We start from the raw sequence: 19,267 nt of genomic DNA, 5'->3' as shown, positions 1-19,267 counted from the left end.
ACAACACCATACTTAAAAACAGGTCTCAGATGGTAATTTCTCGTAGAAAAATAAGGATTTTGCAGTTAAGCTCCGCCCCTTGTTCTGACGACCAATGAAAAATTCGTCACAATTTAGATTGGGGCGGGTGGGCGGGGCTTAAAATTTTCCTTTTTTTTCTTCTTAATATACATACTCTTCACAATCAGAGACCAACAAACATGTTTAAAATGGTACATTTTAATCTCCACACTTCTCCATAAATTTAAATTTAATTTTAAACACGTTTTCAGTTTCTTGTCGTGAATCGAAAACTACGTACATATATTAATAAAAAAAGGTAACATATAAACCCCGCCCACCCGCTCTCATCTCAATTGTGATGACTTTTTTATTCGTCGTGAGGCGAGGGGCGGAGCTTAATTGCAATCTACACGAAACTACTATGTGAAACATGTTTTTAAGCACATATCATGTTGTTTAAACACAAAAAGGTAAAAATAAGCCCCACCCACCCGCCCCAACCTCAATTGTGATGAATTGTTCATTCGTTATCCGACCGAGGGGCGGAGTTTAATCGTAAAATCGATATTTCTCTACAAAAATGTACCATTTTAAATAGGTATTAAGTATCTTATTGTGAAAAAAAGTCTACGTGTATTCAGCAAAACAAGGCAAAATATAAGCCCCGCCCACCCACCCGAGTCTCATTTGCGATGAATTTCTCATTCGTTGTCAGAAAGAGGGGTGGAGCGTATTTGCAAAAACGATATTTCCATACAAAAAATTACAAGTCGAAAAATTGAGAAATCGGAAGGTCGGAAAATCGAAACAACGAAGAACAGAAAAATTGAAAAATCATAACATTGAAAATTCGAGACGTCGAGGTTGAAAACTGAAAAATGGAGAAACCGAAATACTGAGAAGCCGAGGAATCGATAAATCCAAACACTGAAAAATCCAACAAGGAAAAATTCAAAAATAGCAAAATCGAAAAAGTTGAAACATCGAAAAATTTAGAAATAAAGAAGTCAAAAAATTCAGAAATCAAAAAACCGAAGTCGAAAAACTGAAAAGTCGAAGAAACGAAAAACCTTTAGGTTTCTTGTCGAAAAATCTAGAAGTCGAGAAGTCGAAAAATTTAGAAATCGAAAAGTCGAAAAATCGAAAAAATTAATAGAAAATTGAATAATCAAAAATCGGGAAATCGAAGTTGAAAAATTGAAAAACCAAAAGCGGAGAAATCGAAAATTCGAACAATTGGAAAATCGCAGAATTGAGAAATCGACAGATCGAAGTTGAAAAATTGAGAAAACGAAAAATCCAGTTTTTTTTTATAATGTTATGAAAAAAAACTCGATTTTTCGTTTTCTCAATTTTTCAACTTCTCGACTTCTAGATTTTTCAACAACACCATACTTAAAAACGATGGTAATTTCTCGTAGAAAAATAAGGATTTTGCAGTTAAGCTCCGCTCCTCGTTCTGACGACCAATGAAAAATTCGTCACAATTGAGATTGGGGCGGGTGGGCGGGGCTTAAGATTTTCCTTTTTTTCTTCTTAATATACACACTCTTCACAACAAAAAACCGAAAACATTTAAAACTGGTAAATTTTATTCTCGACACTTCTCCACAAATTTAAATTCATTTTTAAACATCTTTTGAATTTCATGTCGTGAATAGAAAACTGCGTACATATATTAAGAAAAAAAGGACAAAATACCAACCCCGGCCACCGGCGGAAATTGACGAATTTTTTCATTCGTCGTGAGACGAGGGGCGGAGTTTAATTGTAAAATGCTTATTTCTCTACAAGAAGCTACCATGTGAAACATGTTTTTAAGTATCACGTTGTTGAAAGAAAAAAAGTTAAAAATAAACCCCACTACAAACTTCTCTACAAACATTTACCATTTTAAAAAAGTATTAAGTATCTTATTGTGAAAAAAAGTCTACGTGTATTCAGCAAAACAAGGCAAAATATAAGCCCCGCCCACCCACCCGAGTCTCATTTGTGATCAATTTCTCATTCGTTGTCAAAAAGAGGGGTGGAGCGTAGCTGCCAAAACGATATCTCCCTACAAAAATTTACAAGTCGAAAAATTGAGAAATCGGAAAGCCGGAAAATCGAAAAAACGAAGAACAAAAAAATTGAAAAATCATAACATTGAAAAATCGAGACGTCGAAGTTGAAAAATTGAGAAATCGAGAAATTTAAAAATTGAAAAATGAAAAAACCGAAATACTGAGAAGCCGAGGAATCGATAAATCCAAACACTGAAAAACCCAACAAGGAAAAATTCAAAAATAGCAAAATCGAAAAAAATTGAAATATCGAAAAATTTAGGAATAAAGAAGTCAAAACATTCAGAAATCAAAAAACTGAAAAGTTGAAAAATTGAAAAAATTAACAGAAAATTGAATAATCAAAAAATCGGGAAATCGAAGTTGAAAAATTGAAAAACCAAAAGCGGAGAAATCGAAAATTCGAACAACTGGAAAATCGCAGAATTGAAAAATCGACAAATCGAAGTTGAAAAATTGACAAAACGAAAAATTGAGTTTTTTTCATAATATATACAGGATTCCATACTTAAAAACATGTTTCAGATGGGAATTTCTCTAAATAAGGATTTTGCAGTTAAGCTCCGCCCCTCGTTCTGACGACCAATGAAAAATTCGTCACAATTGAGGTTGGGGCGGGTGGGCAGGGCTTAAGATTTTCCTTTTTTTCTTCTTAATATACATACTCTTCACAGCCAGAGACCAACAAACATGTTTAAAATGGTAAATTTTAATCTCCACACTTCTCCATAAATGTAAATTTGATGTTAAACACGTTTTCAGTTTCTTGTCGTGAATAGAAATCTACGTACATATATTAATAAAAAAATGCAAAATATAAACTCCGCCCACCCGCTCTCATCTCAATTGCGATGACTTTTTTATTCGTCGTGAGGCGAGGGGCGGAGCTTAATTGCAAAGTCGATATTTCTCTATACGAAACTACAATGTGAAACATGTTTTTAAGCACATATCATGTTGTTTAAAGACAAGAAGGTAAAAATAAGCCCCAGCCACCCCCTCAACCTCAATTGTGATGAATTGTTCATTCGTTATCCGACCGAGGGGCGGAGTTTAAACGTAAAATCGATATTTCTCTACAAGAAACTACATTGTGATAATCTGAAACGTGATTTTAAGTACATATCATGTTGTTGAAAGACAGAAAGTTAAAAATAAGCCCCACCCACCCGCCCCAACCTCAATTGTGATGAATTGTTCATTCGTTATCCGACCGAGGGGCGGAGTTTAATTGTAAAATCGATATTTCTTTACAAAAATTTACCATATTACGTATATTCAGCAAAAGAAGGCAAAATGTAGGCCCCGCCCACCCACCCACACATGAATTGTAACGTTTATTTCATTCGTCGAGACTTGCAGGGCGGAGCTTAATCGCAAAATCCTTATTCCTCTACAAGAAATTACCATGTGAAACATGTTTTAAGTATCGCGTTGTTGAAAGAAAACTAATTATATAAATATTAAGGAAAAAAAGTCAAAATTAAGCTCCACGCACATCACAAAATTGAAAAATCGCAAAATTGAAAAATTAAGAAAACGAAAAATCCATAAATCAAAACCTCGAAAAATTAATTCGAAAAACCGGGAAAGTGGAAAGTCGGAAAATCTAGAAATCAAGAATTCGAAAAATTGAGAAATCGAAAAATTGAAAAATCGAAAGTCGAAAAATAGAGATTTGCAATTAATTTCCGCCCCTCGGTCTGACTACGAATGAAAAATTCGTCACAACCGAAACAGGGCGGGTGGGCGGGGCTTATAATTTTCCTTGTTTTCTTCTTAACATATATATGTACTCTTCACAACAAGAGACCAAAAACATGTTTAAAATGATAAATTTTATTCTTCACAAATTTAAATTTAATTTTAAACATGTCTTCAGTTTCTTGTTGTGAATAGAAAACTACGTACATATACTACGGAAAAAGAGACGCAAAATACAAACCCCGCCCACCCGCCCTCGTCTCATTTGTGATAACTTTTTTATTCGTCCTGAGCCGAGGGGCGGAGCTTAACTGAAAAATACTTATTTTTCTACAAGAAACTACCATGAGAAACATGTTTTTAACTATCATGTTATTGAAAGAAAACTGAAAAAAAGAAAAAATAATTTACCATTTTAAACATGTTTTAAACATTATGTCGTGAAAAGAAGTTTGCGTATATTAAAAAAAGACAAAATTTAAACCCCGCCCACCCACCGCCCTCTCAGTTGAAGAAATTACCATCTGAAACATGTTTTTAAGTATGGTGCTATTGAAAGAAACCTGTATATATTAAGGGGAAAAAAAATAACCAGGTTTCCTCAAAATCTTGTCTTTGCTTGTCTTTCATTGCCTTACCCTCACACTAGATCTTTGTGAAAGTTAACCCCCCAGTTTTGACCCGAACCTAATAAAGACCCTTTCGGACGAGCTATTTTTGAAAATAAAGGTATCAACTGTGATCGTGTACGTAGCTACTTTCAAGATACCTCCTGGCCAAATTTGATCCTTTAATGGCTAAAAATCTATCTTTTTCATCCATCAGGTCATCCTCGTAAAATGGAACGAACCCTACCAAAAACTCGCCTCCTGCGACAGCTCGGGCATAATCTTCGTCTGGATCAAATACGAAGGCCGCTGGTCCATCGAGCTCATAAACGACCGCAACACCCCCGTCACCCACTTCTCCTGGTCGCACGACGGCCGCATGGCCCTCATCTGCTACCAAGACGGCTTCGTCCTCGTCGGCTCCGTCGCCGGCCAGAGATACTGGTCCTCCATGCTTAACCTCGAAGCCACCATCACTTGCGGCATCTGGACCCCCGACGACCAGCAAGTCTACTTCGGCACCACCTCCGGCCAGATCATCGTCATGGACGTGCACGGCGCCATGGTCTCGCAAGTCCAACTCAGCTCCGAGGTGGGCATCACCTCCATGGCATGGTCCTGCGAGAAGTTCAAGATGGAGGAAGGCGACGACAACGACCCCGGGGTGACCAACGCGGCGGAGCGCAAGTTCGTCTTGGCGGTGTGTCTCCAGAACGGGTTCATCTTCTTGTTGAAGACCTTCGACGACGTGTCGCCGATTCAAATCGACACGGGGTTGCAAGGCCCGCTGTGTATGGAGTGGAGCAACTCGCGGGAGCTGTTGGCGGTGGCGGGGGTGGCGTTCGACGCGAAAGCCGCCACCGCGACGGAGTTCACGAATTTGTTGAAGTTCTATAACGAAAAAGGGGTGCTTCTGTATTCGGCTATGGTGCCGTTTTGTCAGGTGAGTGGAAGGGTGGAGGGTGGAAATGTTGTACAAATGTCGTTGCAGGCGCCCGTGTCCGCCCTCACGTGGGGTCACAACGACAAAAGACTATTTTTGGCAACGGGGACCCAAATCCATATCGCCTGGGTGTCGAGGAGGATCGCGACCCTCCAACTTCTGTGTAGACTAAAGATCCATGATTCGATCCAGCAGGAGAGTCAGCTACCGGCGCTGCCGCTCCCGGCTAGAATCAGGAACCTGATTGGGAATTTGTTTGCTCAAACGATTAGGGTAAGTTTTAACTTGACCCAGTCGAAGGTTCAAGGGTTTGTTCCAGTGTTGCGTCCCGGAACCCAGCGCCTTGAGGGAGTTCGTGTCCAGACCACCAGTGGGATCGGTGCGGCTGCACTGTACCATGATTCGTCACGACGACGACAACAACTTGTCCTCCGGGACGTGCTACACCCTCTACTTGGAGTACCTCGGGGGGTTGGTTCCTCTCTTGAAAGGCAAACGTACCAGTAAAATCCGGCCCGAGTTCGTCATTTTTGACCCTCAAGTGGAGGATATTCACCTTCAGTGGTCCCCCGAGTCCAAGAGCTCTGGGTCTTCTGGTCACTCCACGAGCGGCGGCGGCCTCCTCACCGACTCCTCGGATAGCGACCGTGAAGAAGGGTGCACCAGCTCTCCTAGGATGCAACGAAGACGAAAAAGAAGAAACAAATCACACACTCGCGTACCCAATGAGCGCCAGTCGGGTCAAAGCTCCGGAGATGCCGACCAAGAAGATCTAGCCTACGTGGATACCCTCCCCGAGCACGTGCGGCTAGTGGAAGTCACGTCCAACATCTGGGGTACCAAGTTTAAAATCCACGGGTTGGCGTCTTCGGTCCCGGCGAACCTCGGTCAAGTCACGTATAAGACGTCGCTCCTGCACCTCCAACCTCGTCAGATGACTCTGGTCATGACGGAGCTGCGGGACGACTTCCCCGTGGTACCCGATCCGACTTTCAACCCGAATTTGTTTTCCGAGGATGAAGAGGAGGTCCAAGTGGACGGGAAAAAGATCCCGAGGGTGTCGATCGATAATAGTCCGCCCATTGCCCCCATGTCGCCCCGCGGGAACCGCTTAGGGCGTCCTAAACCTCTAGCTGAAGTCCCGAGGAACCTCCCGGTTTTAGCCAAACCGGAGTCGTACGAAGACGCAGACTTGGGGGAAATCGGGTTCTGTGATAGTATCCGTCCACAGACGTCGGGAAGTGTCCGGAACGGGAACAGCACCCAAAGCACGAGCTTCGTGGGGCAGTTTAACCGCAACGGTAACGGAACGAACGGTAATCAAAGACATGCCATTTCGCCGCTTTGTTGTGAAGGCTCAGTCCCGGCGCTTCAGAGTCCGAAGAACGCGGTAGCCCCCAGTGATATTATCTTTGATAGACCTCCAGCCCAGACCTTGATTACCTACTCCAGCGACTATTCCAACAACGTCCAGCAGATGAAGAACTCGTTCAACGAACATCACCAGAAAGCGGTGATTGTGAAGAAAGCTGAGGAACCGAAAGAGAAAAAAGGGAAAGATATGACGTACATCGACGAGGAGCATGTGGAGGCCCTTCCAGGTCCTTCGACTCCAGTCCGCCCTTCTACCGCTTTGTGCCTCGCCGACTCTATGGTGAGGAGCTGCAGCGTGGGGTATCTGGACATGGTGGACGCCCAGTTGGTACCAAGCGACGTGGCACTCTTGATGTTGCGCAAAGACGCCCCCAAGCGACTGGTACTAGTAAACCGGAAACACAAAACCAAGAGGCAGAGTCGCCAGAATCGACACCTCCAGGAGAACAACAACAGGAATAAGTCACCCAAGTTGAAGAACTGCGGCAAGTCGAAGAGTCTCGACTCGAGTGATTTGTTCCCCAATACGGAACCCATCACCAAGGCGAACTTCATCGAGGAAACCATCCCCGAGGTGAACAAGTCGAGCAGTTCTTCACCAGACAACGTCGACGAAAACTCCAACAAGAAGGAAACTAAGTTGGGGTTCTTCGCGTCGCGGTCGCCTCTAATGCGACGAAAGAAACCAGAAGGGGAGAAAACCCGAAGCAGACCTAAACAGAAAGCGGTAGGTCAAGTGGAAACCCAAAACCAGAAAAACGGAATGCCTTTGCACACCCAAGCACTAGCCAACTTGGAGAAGTTGATCACCAGGTTGAGGGAAGATGATAAGGCGACGCCTCCGGCGTCGCCCCGACTCCCTAGAAGCTCACCATCGTCGCCCGCCCCCAGCAAAAAGGGTAACTAAGTACGTCTGTCACATCTCGTTGCTGTAGCTCCCTTCTAGGTAAAAGACCTCAATCCGCGTCCCCCATTCGCAAGAATTTACTATCATCGCCGCTTCTCGGGCGTCGGAGTAAGAAAAACCGCCACCAAGAGAGTTCCGACGACGAAGTGACCGCCTCCGGAGACGAGGTCTTCAACGGGACGAACTACCGAGACCTCGAGACCTTCCAAAAGGCGCAATTGAGGCAAAAGGTGTGTCCCGTCCCAGTTTTCCTTTTTTCTAAGTTGTGTTCAGTTAAAGAGGGGAAAAATCGAGCCCAACGGGAGCAACTGCAACAACCATTCGGTGCCGCAACGCCGGGAGTTCGTCATGCATAACAAAGCCCCCATGTGGAACGAAAACAGCCAGGTGTACCAGCTGGATTTCGGGGGCCGCGTCACCCAAGAGTCGGCGAAGAATTTCCAGATCGAGTTCCGCGGAAAACAAGTAAATACGTTTCGAAATTTTGCGGTTATGTTATGTCTTTCGATTTCCAGGTGATGCAGTTCGGGCGCATCGACGGCAATGCCTACACCCTAGATTTCCAGTATCCATTTTCAGCTCTTCAGGCGTTCGCAGTGGCTTTAGCAAACGTTACGCAAAGACTCAAGTAAATATCTAGGAAGCATATCTCAGATTTTTGAAACCGGTGCCAATTTTGCCATTTATCGTAGTAAAGAAAAGTAAGGTGTAGAGCAGGTCGTTACCGGGCTTTGAACCGACCAAATCAATATAATCAAAGTGTTCCATTAAAAAATTAAGTACAATCTTTGAAACAGATAGCCACCCTACCTTACTTACTTTACTCAAAATCGAGTAGTTGCGTTTAAGTAACTCGTGCTGCTGGTGGATTGGGGGTGGTTCATTTTTCGGGGTTTTTCGGTTTACCGGGGTGGAGCAGACACACAAAACATCTTTTTTGACCGTCCGATAATTAAAAGATCAACAGGTGGCTGAGGCACACTATTTTTATATTAGCCTAATAAACTAACGTTCGAGAATTCTAAATGAGCTGCGTTGACTTCAAAGTTTCAAAAACTTGGATTTTTTTATATACGACTACATGTATGGAACAACTGCTAACGCTTTAATTTATTGTTAACTGTTATGTGTGATATATACGTACGTTTTTTTGTAATTATGTTTCTTGGAAAGTTTTTATCTCTAAATGAAGTTTGTGTTGTATCAAATTTGGATATACAAAAGATTGTTCGTAAATGATATTTGTATGTGCATACATAAATAAATGCTTTTTTATGGACACGGCCTTTTTTTCAAAACCAAAAATTTTCAAAAAAACACATCATTGTGTCGGTTATGCAACCAACACGTCACTCGATTACAGGAACCTGCATTACCGCCGTCGTTCAATGACAAGTGACATGCGTGCGACCTAACCTCAAATCAGTCACCCCTTCGAAAAATGGACTATGTCGAGGAACAAAAAGGCGAGATCGAGGCACTAGAATCCATCTACTACGGCGACTTACAAAGTAAGTTGTCCCCCACGCACCCCCCCATTCTAACCTCTCGTTTAGTTCTAGCGACAGAGCCCCTTCACAAATTCTCAGTCCCCATAAAATCTGAAGAGTACGACCCTGAAATCGAAAACACCGGCCTATCGTGCGACCTCGTATTCACCTATACACCGAAATACCCGGAGGAGTCTCCTGAAATTAGTATAGAAAATAGCGAAAACTTTGAGGACCAGTATGAAACCGAATTGCTGGATTTTTTGCGGGAGCAAGTCCAAGAAAATTTGGGGATGGTGATGATTTTTACGTTAGTGTCGTCGGCGCAGGAGTGGTTGAACGTTCGGTTTGAGGAGGTGAAGAAGACGCGAGATGAGGAGACTGCGAGGAAATTAAAAGAGGAAGAGGAGGCAGAAAGGGTAATTGTAATTATTAATCTTGTGTGATTAATGAAAATTTTGGGGGGTGTAGAAGCGGTTCGAAGGCACGCGGGTCACCGTTGAAACGTTCCTGAAGTGGAAAGTGAAGTTCGAGGACGAAACGGGTATAACAAAAAAGCGTGAAATTAGTGAAAAGGAAGGGAAAAAATTAACGGGGAGAGAGCTGTTCATGACTGACTACACGTTGAATGAATCTGACCTGAAGTTTCTTGAAGATGGTAAGAATGTCATTTTCGAAACGTTTTTTGATTGGGAATTGCAGGTGATGCTGTTAAAGTTGATGAATCGTTGTTCCAAGATTTAGATGACCTGGATTTAGATGATGAGGACGACGAAGACTTTGATCCTAACAACTTCAGCGACGGCTCCACTGATTAATTTAATTTTTTCTATTATTATTAATTGTGTAAGAAGTTTAATTTTGAAAATAAATTTTGTCTTTTGCTAATGGTGTCTAAGGTGTCGCTGCCGGTATTTAAAATTGGTGGTGGGCGTGGCTTACGTGCGTCAAACGACGTCACACCAAGCTGCGCCGCGCAGATGATCACCAACCAATCAAATCATCACCAAGCCACAAGAGTAAAGGAAAGTTCAAACCACTTCTCACACGAAGTACAATTTTTTATTAACTTTCAATCGTTACATGAATACCGACATACCATCAAATGTCACTAGAAAAATACTAAAGGATTTCGAAAAACCAAAAACATAATGGAAACAATTTATTTTTAAAATAACTTAATAACATAGTACTGACTGTAAGGACAAAGGTCGTTTTAAAAAAAGAACCAATATAGCCTTAATTGACAAAAATCGCAACTAAGGAATTATTTATTAATTTCTAACGCTGTACAATGCAATAGTGTCCGTTTTACTTACAATCCCTATTAAACATACGACATACGAGTAAGCCCAAAGTCACTGGATAAGTGTTACCTCTTCCTTGTCATACGTTTAATAAGAGCCATCTACATAAAAAAAGTCCTATTGCTTGAATGAATTTAAAACGTGAAGTTACATGATGTTGATGCAACATTTTGGAATTGATGGTAATTCTTTGCTCCCTTGGCAGTGTTTAGAAGGCGAACAACAACAAGAACGCCATCATCAAACAGAACAGACCCATGGCCTCGGACAGGGCGAAACCCAAGATGGCGTACGAGAACAACTGCTGCTTGAGGCTGGGGTTTCTGGCGTAGCCGATGATGAGGGAGCCGAACACCGTCCCGATACCAGCTCCTGAACGTCAAAACACCTTCAGAAACCTATTCTAACCTCAAATCTGCATGCACAAAGACACATACAACCAGACAACACCATAAGCTTATTAGTTTATTTACTACTTTAAATGATTAAAAAGCAAACAACAGTAAAAACGCGATCATGAGACAGAACAGGCCCATCGCTTCCGACAGAGCGAACCCGAGGATAGCGTAAGAGAACAACTGCTGCTTCAGCGTCGGGTTTCTAGCGTATCCCAGTATCAAGCCGCCGAAAACCAAGCCGATCCCAACACCTACAATCAACTGGGTTAGAAACATGCACGGGTTTTGTTAGCGACCTCGGATCTAGTTAGGTTCGAGTTAAGCGTGCAGTGGGGGGCGCTGAGGAAGTACCTGATCCAGCTACTCCTACTGTGGCGGCACCGGCACCGATGAATTTAGCAGCTGAATCGATATCTCGGGTTACTGGAGTTGTCTGGAAACTCCTGACGGCTGGGAGGAGTGTGGGCTGTTTGTGTTGCTGAACGACGGGACTCTGTACTAACGACGTGTTTTGGCTAAGGGCCGTGCTGATTGGCCTTAGATATACTTTGGAGTTTGAGATGAGCTGCAAAAAAAAAATCGTCAGATTTCAAATTTCCAAAAATATGTATACACATTGACGAGATTTTATTTCAGACATCCAAGGAAGTTAAAATTCGTCACATTTTTCAGTGAGTCAAAAGTGTCATCACGTTCAGGTTTATGTTTATCGGCACATTAATAAATCAACAGAAAATGTTATTATTTTAACTGCAAAAATCGAAGTGTTTTTACATAACGAAAACGTTTTTAATTTTCTTAAAAAACATATTGCTACACTTGTGGTTTATGAATCCGTGTCGAGTTTTTACCGTCGACATAAATTGATTACGTATCTTTGCTAAAATGTTGACAACCAGGACGTGCTCGCTGCGCTTCTTCTAAATGTTCTTTTTTCTAAAGTTTTTGAATATTCACGAAGACTCAACGAAGTTACTTGGCTTCAAATGTAACAACAAATCTCTAGATTAAAAAAAAAAAACATTCTTAGAATTCGAGCGCAACGCACGTTCAGGTCATATCAAGTTTAAACCATTTTTATAAAACCTGAACATTCCCAATCAGACCGAAGGGCGGAGTTTAATTATAACATCAATATTTCTCTAAAAAATTCTACCTTTTTAAAAACATGTTTTATATGGTAATTTGTTGTAGTCAATGAGGATTTTGCAGCCAAACTCCGCCCTTCAGAGCTCACAATGAATAAAATATTCATCACAATTGAGAAGGGGTGGGTGGGCGGGGCGTATATTTTGTCCATTTTTTTCTTAATATACGAAGTCTTTTTTTCCCAACAAGAAACTGAAAACATGCGCAGCGAGCACCTTCAGGTTGCCACTCGAATTTTAGTATTCATCAAGATTCTCAATATTAACTTACCACACTAAAAAATTTTGAATAATAACTTAGCTTCCGACACCAATGAATAATTTTAAACAACACCTAAATGTGCTCGCTGAACTCGCATTTTGAATATTCTTTTTTTTAATTAATTTAGTGTCAAAACGATTTATAAATGAACGGTCAGCAATTACTCTGAAAAAGTTAACGCCTAAAATGCGAGCGTAGCGAGCACGTTTGGGATTTTTCTGAAGTTAGCTTCTCGGGGACACCAATGAAAGATTTTATAAGTACACCTGAACGTGCTCGCTGCGCTCGCATTCTTTTTGTTTTTTTTTTGGATAATAAATAATTTATTTCGCGCAATTGTCTACAAAGAAAATTTAGCATGTATACGATTGAAAATAGCAGTCTGAATAAATATGAAGCCAAACGAAACTTATTAAAAAAAACACGATTAAAATGCGAGCGCAGCGAGCACGTTCAGGTTTCATCACAAATGGCTGTTTAACACCCCTAGGAAGGTAAATTGATGAAAAAAATATAACAAAATGCTAATAATTTAAACGTTTTTTTTTTAATATTTCAGAAGAAACTCCAACATGCTCGCTGCGCTTGCATAATGTAGTATCAAAAAACAAAAAATAATCGCCATTAATCAATGCTAAAAAAAATAATTACAACAAACAATAGTAGAACTTTCAATTTTTTGCAGAAGTTGAATCGAATTTGATTCATAGTGTGTCCAATCAACCCTGAGTAGGACAGCCAGTGACATTTGCCGCCTCTCTATTTCGGTATCGCGTACTACAAGAGCTATATTTACTCCCGTCAATAACAAGGTATTTGTAGGGTGTAATTATGTCATCACTGATGCCAACCGTAGGGCACAGCCCACTCGGAATCAAAACGTTTTCATTGGCACTTCGTCAATACAGCCACGCGCCGACATTATCCAATTATCAATTTTAATAAAGATTAAAAACTTGGAATTGAGTTTCCACGATTGATAAATCTGTTACATAAATGATTAGTTACGTATGACGCATTCGTGCGTGCCAACTATTAAAGTTAAAATTACTACGTTTTTGACGCAAGTGCGTTAATAAATAGCTAAAAAGCAAAGACGTGCTACGATTTTGCTACAATTGCAGCGAAAGAAATTACGAAATCGTAATTTCCGTGTGATAAAAGCCGTCTTTGATAAATCATTACATCCCAGCAGGCTTACCAACTGGAACTAAAATCACTACATAACCACAACAGTGACAGATTAGCAATTTTAATGAACGATGACCGGAACAAAGGGCACAATTTGTTAAAAACGAACCACAAAACGAATTTGTGCTAAAAAATCGGGTTATGTAACCCACGAAACCTAAAAATCGGTAGATCAATGACGTTGGGATGTGGCAAGCAAACTCATTACATAACAAGACACGGGATCGCCGTTTTTTCCAAAGTTATCACACAAAGTCATCCACTTTTGCAATTTTCGCACAAAATAAACCACTTTCTGTTAATTTCTAACCAATTTAAACACCCTCCGCTGAGTTTAAAAAAATCAACTTGTACTTACGGCGCTCCTGGCGGCTGGGGCAATCAATCTAGCGCAGGCGAACATTTTGAAATTTTCCCCTTGGAATCGACTAAAGAACCTGAAAAAACACGCCGATTAGCAACTCGTCTCAGCTTACCCCAGTGGCGTCCGGGTTACGTAACAACAAACCGGGCGAAACTCGACCAAAACCACCACAGCGGCACCCAATCGCCACCCTCTCCACCGACCACCTAGGCACGGTCGCACTTCGCCCGAAAATCGCCCCAAACAATCAAACCCCGACCGGGACTGACACTCCGGACAATAATGGCGCAAGATGTCGGTTTTTCGGGTCGGACAAGTCGGCTCTGGATGCGACAATCGCGCAAAATAACGACGGCGGGGCGACCTGATGGCGAAACGGCGACCGGGAGCGGCGGTTTTGGGGGCGGATGGCGGCGTCGGGGGCGGAAAATCGGGGCTAAGACTTACTTATGACACGGCGGCGTTCGCTCACAGTAGTGTCGGAGGAGGTGACCAGGAGGTGGAATGTGGACGCAGGAGTGACAGTTCGGGCAGGAACCGAACGGCGCATGCGCGAGTGCAGGCCGGTTTCGGGTGGGATGCCGTGGAGGCGAGGGTTGAGGTTAAACCCGCCAGGTGGCGCAAACATCACCGATTTTCAAAAAAATATATTATTGTATGTACTTCCAGGTTTTTGTATTAATTAAGACGACAAAAAATACAACAATTTGCTTATTCGTACAAAAAGCTTGGTCTAAAGTCTGTTGCAGTAGCGACTATTTTAGAATTACGTTTGTGTGTTTTGTGGGTTGCCTACATGTCAGTCAGATTTAGACAAGTTTTCACGTTATTGTCGTTTTTTGAACCACTTTTTGAGTTAACAATTGCTTTATTTTGTAGCACGGGGGCAACAATAGTCGCCCCGTCCAACTAACCCGAGTATGTTGTCTCCTTCCATTTGACAAACATTCTAACCTCACTTTTGCAGCCACAATGCTCTCTCAATCTCAAACCACCCAATTTATAAAAACCGAACCCCCGTCGATGTCTTTTTTCCCCTGCGCCGAGACCATCCAACCCTTCCAGTGCAATAAATGCCCCAATTATCAAACTTCGTCGTCAGTGCACCATAGAAGTCACCACAATGAGCCCCCACACAAGCCAATCTTAACGTGCCGAAAGTGCGACTTTACAACCTACTCAAAATTGATTTTTTTCAGGCACCGAATCCGCGACGAGTGTGTCAAAACTACGATTTTCCAGTGTAACCGGTGTCCCTACAATTTCCCAAATAGAACTCAATTGAACCGACACACTAGGTACATCCACGGCATTCACTGCGAACAGTGTGACTTTACCACACCGTGGAAGCAAAAACTAGTGGATCACGTAATAATCAAACACTTATCGGACGATCAAATCCAGTGGGTACATTGTAACTATTGTGCGTCCAAATTCAAGCTGGAAAAGTACCTCCGGAAGCACCTCAAGTACCAGCACCCCAAACCCGACGAAATCACGTGGATTCCGTGCGAAAAATGCCCGTTAAAATTTAAATTGAAAATGCAGCTGAAGCGTCACATGATTTTGAGGCATTTACACGATTCTGAGATTGAATGGTTCAAGTGTGAACTGTGCACGGCACGATTTAAATATAAACAGTGTCTAAAGGAACACACTATAGCTAAACATTTACATGAATCGGAAATTCAGTGGTTTGAATGCGGCCGCTGCACTGCACGTTTTAAATATAGACACTCTTTAAAGTACCACATTGTGGCCAAACACTCACTAGTGAGTGAAATTCAGTGGTTCCAGTGTGACAAGTGCAGAGCTAAGTTCAAGCACAAACAAAATTTAAAAAACCACTTCAGACTGAAGCACTTGGCGGAGAACGAAATTCGGTGGTTTAAGTGTGATCATTGCACTTTGAGGTTCAAAGCAAAGAAGAATTTGAAGAAGCACATGATTGGGAAGCATTTGCCTGAAGATGAGATTCGGTGGTTTAAATGTGAGGAGTGCACGAGTAAGTTTAAGTTTAAGTGTGCGCTTAGTAAACACTTTAAGAGGAAACATATGCTGGAGAGCGAGATTCAGTGGTTCTATTGTGACTATTGTCCGTCTAAGTTTAAGTTTAAGGATGATTTGGTGCGTCACGGGAAGTACTGTAGAGGGAGAAGGTTGAAGAAAGTGGAGCTTTCGGGTGTGGGTGTACACATAAAGACTGAGATAGCTTGAAGCAGGATTGTGTAATTTATTTATTTAATTAGTGTTATAAACATGTTGGTGTGTATTAAATACAATAAATTTCGGTTTTATGTCTGTATTGTTGGTTGCCTAGTTGTTTCCACTTACTAATTAAATTTTCTGCAATAAAAACTCAGTACTGACGAATGGTACAATACAAACGCTGTTAAACCACAAAAGGATTTATTTACTTTCATCCCTGGTAGTTTTATCACAATCCAAAAAAATAACCTCACTTTTCGTAATTGAGGTGACATTTGATTGATGTTAAGGCGCCTTTACACACGAGGGGCTTGATAATGGTGCTTTCACACAGCCGCGCTGATTCAAGTGACGTTTCAAAGATGGCCGATTTAAACACATCATCAATTCCGTATGACTTTATTTATAACATTATCACTGTAATACATTCAGCGTTACTCGCTCTTGGTTGTGTCAAGTTTCTGCCGTTTCTGCATATAGTCCTTGAAAGCAAAAATCGGCGCCTCAAAAGCAAGGTACATGAGAACAGCAAAAGGTAAACTGACGACACAGAGTTCCGTGAAAGTATTAAACTAAAAAATAAGAAAAATAAAACGAAATGTGATTGCTTTAAAATCTTACAATCTGTCGATTGGAAAAAATCAAAGTTTGTTTGGTACTAGAGAACAGAATCATTTGGATGCCACCGTGCACCATGTAGAGACTGTAGGTGAGTTCGCCTAATACTCTAAACACGTAATGGGAGAGAAAAGAGTTGATGTATCCTAAAAATTGTGTTAAATTTTGAAATTACAAAACACAAAATTACCTCCATTTCCTGTGGCACAACTAAAAATTATGTAACATATAGCTAAAGACCACGCCGGTCTGGCTAAACCGTTCCATAGAGCGGCACGATAAACGTCGTATTCTCCCTCAAAGAACTCCAACTGATTCACAATCAGCTTCACCAGCGACAACAACGAAACAAACAACAAGAAGGTGTTCAAGTTTTTCGGAATTTTGACGCTTTGAAGTTGAAGAAGATACCCGAAGAAGAGACCTACTAGCCAGGATGGCATGTGGTAGTACGACGAGTGGAAGAGATAATTCGTGTGATTGTCGCTCCACCTATAAAATTGTAAAGTTTGCACACAGCATAATCCAAAACTTACTCGAAAATCGTAAATCCGATTTGTTTTATGACTGTCACAGTTGAACTGTAGGTCACTGCTGCTAGAAAAGTTAGTCCCATGGTTGTCATGGTTTTCTTGGGGTGTTTTTTAATGAAGAATAAAAATATGGGGGCGCAGAGGTACAACTGGGTGTCGACGGATAAGTACCAGGTGTGGTTGGCGCACTACAATTCTTGGTTATGGGTGGTAACACTGGTAATAGTTGGTTACCCTGCGGAACTTCATCAGTTTGAAAATGTAGAAGATGGAGGTCCACCAATTTTCGGCACACTGGTCTGTGTAGTGGTCGATCACGATTTGGCCGTAGGGACCGTCTGTGAAGAGTTTTATCAAGCTGGTGTGGATGAGAACTGTAGCCACTAGGAGGGGTGTCAGTCTAAAATTCATTTTTATTATTGTGGTCCCAATGGAATTGTCAAGTAAATTACCTAATATATCTATTAAAGTAGAACGAAAACAAACTAATCTTGTTTTTGTCTGAAAATTTCAAATAAGTGTAGCTTGACAGTAACCCACTGAGTGTGAAAAACGTGTCAAGAGCGTAGTGACCAGTCCATATAAAGGCACTCGACGGGTTCATTTTCCACTACAATTATAAGTTATAACCCAGAATTTTAAAAAACAACCAAGGTTAGTTTACTTCTGTGACGACATAAATCGGGTTCTTCGAAAGCAACGTGTTACTAAAAGTCACGTGGGCTAGTATAACCCAAAGGCACGCAATCACCCGTATCCCACTCACACAAGTCAACCTTTTCCCTTCGTGTTGATTTAAAAGCTTCTTTATGTTGGTGTATACAGAGAAAATTGTTACAATTCCTGTAATTTTAATTACGTACTATTGTGTCTAAAATGAATTGATTTTTACCAGTTTTTTGTAGATAAAAGTCGTAGACGGTGCTTCCGCAGAGGATGACAGCCACGACAACAAAAAAAGAACTTTATTTCACACCACAATAGAAAAAAAGTTGCCACAATACTCACTAAATGTATAAATCTAGATTGGTAATTGTGACTGGTTGGTTCTTGTGACTGCACAAATCATTTCTGAAACTCAACCGTGCTGGGAGTTTCAGTTTGCTGATTATTTGGTCCGCTATAATTTCCAAATCTTCAGGAGAGCACGATTTTGGGACACAAAGTCCCAAAAGTCCCGTCGTGTTTGCTAGATATTGCAAAACGCCCTCTAGTCTGATTCTTTGGAAATTTTTAGTTTGCTGAAAATGTTGCTGAACTAATTACGAACTAAAAAAGAAAATCCATACGTATTTTGATTTCAGATATAGTAATTCGTCGCTGAGAATCTCGTCACTGATTGTTATAAGAGCGCTACAATACTTTCCCTCGATAGTTCTCCCTCGTACGTGTTCTTTAATGGACAAGCACTGGTCATAATCTCCGAAAATATGTACGTTCCCGTTCAAAATCCCCGCGTTTATTTTACCACTAGCGTCCACCACTGCAAGTTTACGTTAAATCGGGTTTTTACAAACAGGGGTTGTTACTTCTCGACGCCCACAGTTTCATTTTCGACAAGTCTGAAAGGAAAAGTGAGAAGTCTAGGACGCACTTTTTGTTAACGTCACTGGAAAAAAGGGACACCCCGAGGTCCATCAGCTTGAAAGGGGCGCTATACTGGGGGTATGATGTGGCCACGAAGTGTAAAAAAAGTAGATATGCGAGCTTCATGGTAAAAGGCGAGGTTGTGGGCTTGTTGTAGGCAGGCTTTTATTAACTATGGCTTTGATAAGACAATTGTAAACCTTCAGGGTCAATGTTGATTGGTTGAAGGCTGATTGTTAAGTTTATCAGTGGAGGAAATAACCGTTTCATGAATTAATTATAAGGAAGCGACTTCTAACTGAGTGCCAACATGATCAGACTGTTCGAACAACTTCTTGACACACGTCAATTCTTACACATTAAACACTAATTTCCAATGAAGCCCACCTCTGATGCAAATGAACTTCTATAATCGAAAAATTTACATAACTATTTTTACTTCTTGTGCGTCAAATAGTTAATTTTTTTGGCAATTTCGTAGCACAACAAAATAATTTAGTTACCTTCAATAAGGTCGACGTAATAACCAAATTGCCTTTTTATGTTTACAGCTCCTATA

At 41.3% G+C, this 19,267-nt stretch overlaps 5 protein-coding genes across 6 annotated transcripts in view; 3 read left to right on the top strand and 2 right to left on the bottom strand.

Moving 5' to 3' along the window:
- Nucleotides 1–8,862, top strand: part of LOC135125332 (tubby-related protein 4) — a 39,927-nt gene extending 31,065 nt beyond the window's left edge. Inside the window, exons 3-8 of one of the 2 annotated variants that reach the window (XM_064050827.1) lie at nt 4,596–5,321; nt 5,370–5,594; nt 5,641–7,594; nt 7,642–7,832; nt 7,882–8,067; nt 8,118–8,862. In XM_064050827.1, the coding sequence (XP_063906897.1) occupies nt 4,596–5,321; nt 5,370–5,594; nt 5,641–7,594; nt 7,642–7,832; nt 7,882–8,067; nt 8,118–8,234 (3,399 nt within the window). In that variant the 3' untranslated portion in view covers nt 8,235–8,862. Of the gene's footprint in view, nt 1–4,595; nt 5,322–5,369; nt 5,595–5,640; nt 7,595–7,641; nt 7,833–7,875; nt 8,068–8,117 lie in introns of both variants that reach the window. The other variant, XM_064050826.1, reaches the window with a different exon arrangement.
- Nucleotides 8,863–8,979: 117 nt separating this feature from the next.
- LOC135125330 (RWD domain-containing protein 1) lies at nt 8,980–9,980 on the top strand. Its single transcript, XM_064050824.1, has 4 exons — nt 8,980–9,113; nt 9,159–9,511; nt 9,564–9,750; nt 9,795–9,980. The coding sequence occupies exons 1-4, from the start codon at nt 9,044–9,046 to the stop codon at nt 9,908–9,910; spliced, it is 726 nt and encodes a 241-aa protein (XP_063906894.1). The 5' UTR covers nt 8,980–9,043; the 3' UTR covers nt 9,911–9,980.
- A 346-nt stretch (nt 9,981–10,326) lies between these two features.
- Nucleotides 10,327–14,317, bottom strand: LOC135125331 (ATP synthase lipid-binding protein, mitochondrial). The gene is made up of 4 exons (XM_064050825.1): nt 14,210–14,317; nt 13,757–13,835; nt 11,149–11,362; nt 10,327–10,771 (listed from the first exon to the last, which is right to left on the bottom strand). The coding sequence occupies exons 2-4, from the start codon at nt 13,799–13,801 to the stop codon at nt 10,608–10,610; spliced, it is 423 nt and encodes a 140-aa protein (XP_063906895.1). The 5' UTR covers nt 13,802–13,835; nt 14,210–14,317; the 3' UTR covers nt 10,327–10,607.
- Nucleotides 14,318–14,555: 238 nt separating this feature from the next.
- LOC135124866 (PR domain zinc finger protein 5-like) lies at nt 14,556–16,063 on the top strand. Its single transcript, XM_064050089.1, has 2 exons — nt 14,556–14,680; nt 14,730–16,063. The coding sequence occupies exon 2, from the start codon at nt 14,735–14,737 to the stop codon at nt 15,977–15,979; it is 1,245 nt and encodes a 414-aa protein (XP_063906159.1). The 5' UTR covers nt 14,556–14,680; nt 14,730–14,734; the 3' UTR covers nt 15,980–16,063.
- Nucleotides 16,064–16,366: 303 nt separating this feature from the next.
- Nucleotides 16,367–19,084, bottom strand: LOC135124865 (O-acyltransferase like protein-like). Its single transcript, XM_064050088.1, has 11 exons — nt 18,651–19,084; nt 18,411–18,604; nt 18,130–18,362; nt 18,014–18,084; nt 17,786–17,964; nt 17,574–17,731; nt 17,356–17,521; nt 17,125–17,309; nt 16,779–17,080; nt 16,592–16,734; nt 16,367–16,542 (listed from the first exon to the last, which is right to left on the bottom strand). Exons 1-11 carry the CDS (start codon nt 18,832–18,834, stop codon nt 16,405–16,407), a joined length of 1,953 nt encoding a protein of 650 aa, XP_063906158.1. The 5' UTR covers nt 18,835–19,084; the 3' UTR covers nt 16,367–16,404.
- Nucleotides 19,085–19,267: the final 183 nt, after the last annotated feature.

Source organism: Zophobas morio, unplaced genomic scaffold, assembly GCF_036711695.1.
Source record: "Zophobas morio isolate AGI-343-1 ecotype UQ-CSIRO unplaced genomic scaffold, CSIRO_AGI_Zmor_V1 ptg000008l, whole genome shotgun sequence".
Taxonomy (NCBI): domain Eukaryota; kingdom Metazoa; phylum Arthropoda; class Insecta; order Coleoptera; family Tenebrionidae; genus Zophobas; species Zophobas morio.
This window is presented reverse-complemented; position numbering and strand designations above follow the sequence as displayed.

What these genes read in the sequence shown, in the direction of transcription:
- LOC135125330 (XM_064050824.1), top strand. Translation starts at nt 9,044, where the DNA reads ATGGACTATGTCGAGGAACAAAAAGGCGAGATCGAGGCACTAGAATCC. An exon ending in CTACTACGGCGACTTACAAA is followed by an intron (nt 9,114 to 9,158) that starts GTAAGTTGTCCC and finishes CCTCTCGTTTAG; the next exon opens with TTCTAGCGACAGAGCCCCTT. An exon ending in CCTGAAGTTTCTTGAAGATG is followed by an intron (nt 9,751 to 9,794) that starts GTAAGAATGTCA and finishes TGGGAATTGCAG; the next exon opens with GTGATGCTGTTAAAGTTGAT.
- LOC135125331 (XM_064050825.1), bottom strand. Translation starts at nt 13,801, where the DNA reads ATGTTCGCCTGCGCTAGATTGATTGCCCCAGCCGCCAGGAGCGCC. An exon ending in CCCCAGCCGCCAGGAGCGCC is followed by an intron (nt 11,363 to 13,756) that starts GTAAGTACAAGT and finishes TTTTTTTTGCAG; the next exon opens with CTCATCTCAAACTCCAAAGT. An exon ending in AGTAGGAGTAGCTGGATCAG is followed by an intron (nt 10,772 to 11,148) that starts GTACTTCCTCAG and finishes TTTGACGTTCAG; the next exon opens with GAGCTGGTATCGGGACGGTG.
- LOC135124866 (XM_064050089.1), top strand. Translation starts at nt 14,735, where the DNA reads ATGCTCTCTCAATCTCAAACCACCCAATTTATAAAAACCGAACCCCCG.
- LOC135124865 (XM_064050088.1), bottom strand. Translation starts at nt 18,834, where the DNA reads ATGAAGCTCGCATATCTACTTTTTTTACACTTCGTGGCCACATCATAC. An exon ending in CTTTTATCTACAAAAAACTG is followed by an intron (nt 17,965 to 18,013) that starts GTAAAAATCAAT and finishes TTAAAATTACAG; the next exon opens with GAATTGTAACAATTTTCTCT. An exon ending in CGATTTATGTCGTCACAGAA is followed by an intron (nt 17,732 to 17,785) that starts GTAAACTAACCT and finishes TTATAATTGTAG; the next exon opens with TGGAAAATGAACCCGTCGAG.